Genomic DNA, 7,149 nt, shown 5'->3' with positions numbered 1-7,149 from the left:
TGATGTTGATTATATATAAGTTTAAGTTATATTGGTGATGATAAGTTTATTTTAGCTAACAAAATCGTTTTTTGCTGAAATTCATGGATCCATTCGAAAAGGGAGATCTTGACCTAAAAGCCAACTACATCACCATCGAAATCATTATCTAAAATCAATTTAGGGTATATTATGGAGTTAATTACTGTTTTCGTCCCTGTGGTTTGTCAAAAATCACTATTTCAGTCCATTAGTTTAAAAATTGCGATTTCAGTCCCTGTAGTTTCACTTTCGTAACCATTTCAGTCCACCCCGTAACCATTTCAGTCCCTGTACTTAACAGAATAATGGATTGAAATGGTTACGAAAGTGAAACCACATGGACTGAAGTGGTTACAAAAGTGAAACAGCAGGTACTGAAATCGCAATTTTTAAACTAATGGACTGAAATAGTGATTTTTGACAAACCATAGGAACGAAAACAGTAATTAACTCGTATATTATGTTATGTTAAAAAAAAAACAATTAAAAAACTCTTGAATACGGTCAATCACCTTACACTATTTAAAACGCACACCCACACCAAAAAAAACAAACAAACAAACAAACAAACATGGTGCATTGGACCGAAGAGGAAGAAATCACATTTGTGACATCAATTGTCAATGCACAACGTACTCTACAACGCGGTCAAACCGCGTATTGGGATCGGGCGTTTCAACAATACCAACAACACGTCGGCAACACGCGTCACAACTTAAACGCGTGTGAACACAAATGGCGTGAGCTAAAACCGAAGTTGGATCGCTTTAAAGTTTGCTTCGACCGTGTCCCTTTGGGCGACTTGACCCACGACGAACGAGTCGAAATCGCGAAGACCGAGTACAGGCACGATGGGAATACGGATTTTAAGTGGGTTCTCCACTTTAATATTTATCTTACTCTGTAGTTTTTTTTTTATTTTTTTTAGGATTTAATAAGTAGGTTTTTTTTATTTTTTAGGATTTAATAAGTAGGTTCTTTATTTTTATTTTTTAGGATTGTGTTTTATGTAAATTTTTTTAAATTAGTATAAATTATGTTTTATATTATTGTCAACTAAAAAAACACATGGCATCTCACGCCGATCTCGCCATGCCGTTTCCACACCCCACTTTTTTTGGTGTGGACTGGTAGAGCCCACGTCTATCACGTGTCAAGCAATGCTCCAAACTCAAACCCCTCCACACCCCATAGTCTAACACGGAAACAATGCAGCTAAGAGCGCCTGGAGCGTTCTAGAGATGGGCTTGCAGGTTTTACAGGATACATCACCAACACAAGTGCCATGGGATTTGATAGCAAGATAAGAATGATGCTTATGAAACTGTTGCTAGATGGAGAATTTGAACATTGGTAATGGTAATATTATCGTTATATACTAAATAAAAAAATAACATTTTTCACTTTATATACTTTTTTTATTTTCAAAATTTTTATATACAACCAACACAATTTAATTCAACATTTTCTTTCAAACCAAGCTAAAAAAAGTACTCTACATTTTTCAAAAGGAGCAAATAAAGCCTCACCATTTAAAGAGTAAAGCAATACTAAACACCAAGGTATTGCTAGGCTAAAAGTCCTTTATTATTAAAAAGAGGTGTTAAATGTCTTACGGGGACGGGGCACTATGCGGCCATGCGGGTAAGGCCCTTAGGGTACTTTGCCGCTAGACAACATCGCCCACACCCTCTAGGGTACTTTGCTAGGGTAGTTCACATGGATACTCTTTGTCGCTTGAAACAAAAGAAAAGGAGGTAGGGTCCATTTTAGGGTGTGTGTGATTAGTGGGCTTATTAGGCTGGACGGTATGGTCCGTCCTCAGCCCCGGCGCCGCCCGTCCTCCCACGCCGCCCCCCCTCCGTCCCGTCCCCATCGTCCGAGTTGTGCCGTTTGCGACGGAGCAAACAGGTGGGCCCCCTTCATCGTCCTCTCCGTCCTCCCATCCCGCCCCCCCGGTCTTCATCCCGTCCTCGTCTTCATCCCGTCATCATACCCTTGAGCCTTAAAGGGTGGAATTCATGGTTTTTAGGTACTTGTGGGTGTACTTGAGGATGAAAATGATATGACATATATTATTAGTTGGCCCTATGGAAGCCCTATGACGCCCCTACCCCTTGTATGAAATAAGTTGTTTATTACAAAGTTTGTGGTAATTATTCGAGTAACTTATCTTATGGTTATTCATGGGAGTTACTATTCATACATTCATCCTTTTTATCTCTCTCTATACATACATAAATATATTTATAGAGAGAGAGAAAGAAAAAAAGTGTAGGACTAAGATATATAAATGTGAAAATAGTGAAAACCTAGTTGATTGAATATTAAATAATAAAAGTAACTGTTTACAAATTATGCAACATCACTAAGATCAATGGGTATGGGCTTCGTGAAAGCCCCCCCCCCCACACTAGGAACGTCCCACACCGCCCCTTAGGGGCCCAGCGCGGCAAAGGCGTCGGAAATCAGACGGTGGAGACGGGGCATGGAGTGGTGGGGTCCATTCAATATATCCGTTGAGATAAAACGGCTAATTTAAAAAAAATCAAATTAATTTAAAACCTTTATAAATACCCACATATCTATCCACTTTTATACTAAAATTCACCCACTTTCTCCAAACAACTCCCACATTTTTATACAAAATACCCACATAATCTTCTCTAAAAAATACACCATGTCATCTTCTTCTTCATCGGGTTCGACGGACACCATGGAAACCGTAATTTTTTTTATAAACAAGGTGGTAGAGGCGACACAAATAATTTTGGAAGAAGAAGAGTAGGAGGAGGTTTCGTCACAACCACGAAATAGGAACCCACACATCGAGCGAGACCGAGAAAGTTAGTGATATTTTTATTCTTATATTTATATTCTTATATATTTATTCTTAATTTTTTAAGTTTATGTTTTTAGTCTTATTTTTTTAATTATAAGTTATATATATATTTTATTATCTTGTAGGTGCTTACCGAAGACTAATCGTTGATTACTTTGCCGACGAGCCGCTGTACTCGGAGGCTATTTTTAGACGCCGTTTCAGAATGAGTCGTCGACTTTTCTTACGTATCGCCGACGATTTAGCCGCTTATCACCCATTTTTTACCATGCGACCCGATGCTAGAGGCAAAATGGGCTTCACCACCTTACAGAAATGTACTGCGGCGATTCGTCAACTTACTTATGGGACGACAGCCGATTCTTGGGACGAACACTTAAAGATGTCCGAAAGAACTGCTAGAGAATGTTTATACAAGTTTTGCAAATTTGTGGTGAAGCTCTACAGCCAAAAATATTTGCGAAAACCGAATCACAATGATGTTCAAAATTTGTATCAACACCACCAAGCAAGGCACGGTTTTCCAGGCATGCTCGGGAGCATTGATTGCATGCATTGGCCATGGCGGAATTGTCCTACCGCTTGGCGAGGAATGTATACGCGAGGCGATCAGGGACATCCAACAATAATTCTAGAAGTTGTTGCGTCTCAAGACCTATGGATTTGGCATGCTTTCTTTGGTATTCCTGGTTCGAATAACGACATCAACGTTCTACAAAATTCGGAGGTTTTTGACGATGTTATAAAAGGGGCCGGTCCTGATACGAGTTTTACAGTTTCGGGCGTGGAGTACTGACGCGGGTATTATCCTGATACGAGTTTTATGAAGGACATGCAATTTGTGAGTATGACGAGAACGCGGTGGAGGAGAATAATGTTCCGGCTAGCGGAGAACAACAAGATTTGAACAGGTTCTCGTTACATAACGATTTCACACATGTCAATTTTCAATCGGACTTGATCGATCACATTTGGAGTCTCGGAGAAAACAACGCGTAGTTTTTTTATTTATTTGTAACTTTAGGCTTTTTTTTTAATTTAAGTTTAGGTTTTTTTAATGTTACTTTAGGTTTTTTTTATAATGTTACTTTAGGTTTTTTTTAATGTAGCTTTAGGATTTTTATTTTAAATGTAATTTTAAGTTTTTATTTAAATGTAACTTTTTTTATTTTTATTTATTTTGTTTTAATTAATATGGTAAAAAATAAATAATAAAATAATGGGGGAGGAGAATCCACCACACCCTTGGATAGTCTCCAAGGGGATGGTCCTCCCCCATGCTTACGTGGCGTTTATGTGAAGGATAGTCCCTTTGGAGACTATCATCCCCATACCCAATGGTCTAATACTTTTTTTTCTCATTTGATATGTGCTCACTAGCGAGTTTTTAAGGGAGGGTGGGGTATTTATTTATTTATTTTTCTTTTAATTTAATACAGTTTTAAATAAAAAAATAAAAAACAAATTTATTACTTTTATAAAAAAAACCCTTTAAATTAACATATAAACAAATTTCTAAGTATTTGTATATTTGTAAATATACATTTCAAAAAAAAAATATGTAAATCTTATATATTTCAAACATATTAATTTTTTATACAATAAATTTACTAGATTTATTAAAAAAATTGTAAAATAAATGGCCAATTCCCAACCAATCTCTTTCATACAATATTAAGCTTATTAAAATTTTATTATTAGATAGATATCTTAATGTCCTGTAATTTATGAACTTCAAATATTATATAATATAAAAATATTTTAAATATATTTGTTTATATTTATATGAGATTTTTGTATATACACTACTAAAACTAAATTAGATATTAAAATAAATAAATTGGTATTGGTAATAAGAAATAAATGTGAAACTAAACAAGTGGATTGTGGGATGGAGCGGAATGCTTGAAAAAAGCACGTGAAAAGATTTATAGATGTTGTTTCTGACCATGAACGTTTGTGGAAGTTTTTAAGTTCATGGACTGATATGCTCTTAGACTATCTCTAATGGGCCTTTGGAGATCATGTCCTTGGATATTCTTAGAGATCTTTACTATTGGAGTTCATCCATTATAGTATACCCTTAGGTGAGATACCCTTCCACAAGGGCATGTGTTTGCCTCGGTTCATGCGATAAGGTGGGCCCAAAGTAAGAAAAAGAAACGTTTTATTTAAATATTGTTTGTAATGAATAGGTGATGAGGTGGAAATTAAGAAGGGTAAGGATATTTGTAGGTAGGCTGTAAACGAACCGAACGTTCAGCGAACAGTTCGTGAACCATTCGGCGGGAAGTTCGTTTATGTTCGTTCGTTTAATAAACGAACAAACACGAACAAAGAATTTCGTTCGATTAGTTAAATGAACGAACATGAACAAAGGTCTCGTTCGTTCAGTTGTGTTCGTGAACGTTCGGTAAGTTGTTCGTGAACGTGTTCGTGAACATTCGTTCATTTGCGTTCATTTATGTTCGCATGTTTGTGTTTTAATGAAATATTTTTGTACTTTCATATATTTTATCTATACTTTTTATATTATTAAACTTATATTTATTTTATTACCCAAAGAATTAAACTTGGAAAATCCTGTTTCACCTTGTTTATGCACCATTTTCCTTTCATTTCTTATTATTACATCAACGAATACGATCGACCTCCGTTCCACAATAAGGAATTCAAGTTCTAGTGCTACTCTCTGGGCCATCCACCTTTATCGTTCGTCGCATTAGTCGAATTTATTTGTGTTCGTGAACACGCTCATTTCCTTAATGAACAAACACGAACATCAAATCCCGTTCGGTAACTGTTCATGAACCGTTCGTGAACACATTTATTTTCTTAACGAACGAACACGAACAAGGACTTGTTCGTGTTCGTTCGGTTCGTTTACAGCCCTATTTGTAGGGTTGGAGATGAAATTGAGGTTTTTAAAGATTTGTAAGGATATTATGTGGCAGATGATGTGGCAGCTAAGGACGCCTAAGGACAACACGTGTCACCATTGATCGAATGCCATGTAGACCTGCGGCACAACCTGGGGGCAGACCGACAGCGGCGGTATGAATTCTCCTGCATGGACGAATGACGGCGCGCCACGTGGACCACTATCCTGACCACAACAGAGGAGACCAAGAGGATATTCTCCTTGGTCGGACAGCTGGCGCCCGGTAACAGCTGGCAAGGTCTCTCCTCCCTCCTTCACCCTCCGGCTATAAATAGGACCCTACATCATTCAGGTTATTCATTCTGTTCTCCTCACATTTCACCCACAACACACACTATTTTCTCCTCAGAGCAGTACTTATGGAGCCCGGTTAAGAGGGAAACCCCCATATTCCCCTCTTGACGAGCTAACGGTGTTGCTGTTTTGCAGGATCTCGGTCTTAGACGAGTAAATGAGGAGATTGAACCCACTTAAGAGACGACCCAGCTAGTTAAACTTGGTGTTAACCAGTGTTTCATCATTGGCGCCCACCGCATCTGTTGCAAACCATTTTCATCTCCTTTTTCTTCGAAAAACTCTCTAAATGACTGAACCAAACCCTTCCCCTCACGTGGATGGAGAAAGCTCTTCCTTTGAGCTGATTACGGACACCGCTCACGTCCAAAGGCATCAAGGGAACGGGCCCGTCAGAGAAGGACAAGTGACCAATGAAATACACGATATCTTTGGAAGCACTTCCAGAGTTATCAATCAAACCACAAACGGAGCTACTTTCCAAACATCACCTGGAGTAGTTAACCAACCACCTCTAGAAGTTCCAACACCAAACCATGGAGCTGGGCCTTCACCACCATCGGGTTAAGCATAGTTGAACTTCTCAGCACTCTTAGGGCTACCTGAAGGAGAAACTCTGGCCTCCTGGTACGCCAAGCAAACAACATCTCTGAACCTTGTCTATGCGCAATTAAGCGTACAACAAGCCTTGCTTCAAGCGCAAGCTAATCAATCAGCTTTCGTTACTCCACCATAAAAACCACCAAGTACCCATATTCTTCAGCATACACATGCGCGGAACCAGCAACATGAGAAAGCACCCATCGTAAAAAGGCAAAGTGTGCACGACACGCGCGATACTTATGGCGAAACTGAAAGCAACTATGTGCAGCACACTCACCAACAGAAGAAATCGGTACACAGCCGTTTGGGCCCACGCAACATAAACGACGAATGAGACAGTTACAAAGAAGATGATGACATGACGTATAAGAGAGAAAGCACGATATTCAGCAGATTACCTCCAAACCATGAGGCGCATAAACCCCACAAGCGCGCAGGATACAATCCA

The 7,149-nt window shown here is 38.6% G+C and overlaps 1 protein-coding gene across 1 annotated transcript; it reads left to right on the top strand.

Annotated features, from left to right (window-relative positions):
* Nucleotides 1–592: 592 nt before the first annotated feature.
* On the top strand, nt 593–3,659 carry LOC110907393. Its single transcript, XM_022152384.1, has 2 exons — nt 593–761; nt 2,989–3,659. Exons 1-2 carry the CDS (start codon nt 593–595, stop codon nt 3,657–3,659), a joined length of 840 nt encoding a protein of 279 aa, XP_022008076.1.
* Nucleotides 3,660–7,149: the final 3,490 nt, after the last annotated feature.

This window comes from Helianthus annuus, chromosome 6 (genome assembly GCF_002127325.2).
Source record: "Helianthus annuus cultivar XRQ/B chromosome 6, HanXRQr2.0-SUNRISE, whole genome shotgun sequence".
Classification (NCBI taxonomy): domain Eukaryota; kingdom Viridiplantae; phylum Streptophyta; class Magnoliopsida; order Asterales; family Asteraceae; genus Helianthus; species Helianthus annuus.
This window is presented reverse-complemented; position numbering and strand designations above follow the sequence as displayed.

What these genes read in the sequence shown, in the direction of transcription:
- LOC110907393 (XM_022152384.1), top strand. Translation starts at nt 593, where the DNA reads ATGGTGCATTGGACCGAAGAGGAAGAAATCACATTTGTGACATCAATT. An exon ending in CGCGTGTGAACACAAATGGC is followed by an intron (nt 762 to 2,988) that starts GTGAGCTAAAAC and finishes ATTATCTTGTAG; the next exon opens with GTGCTTACCGAAGACTAATC.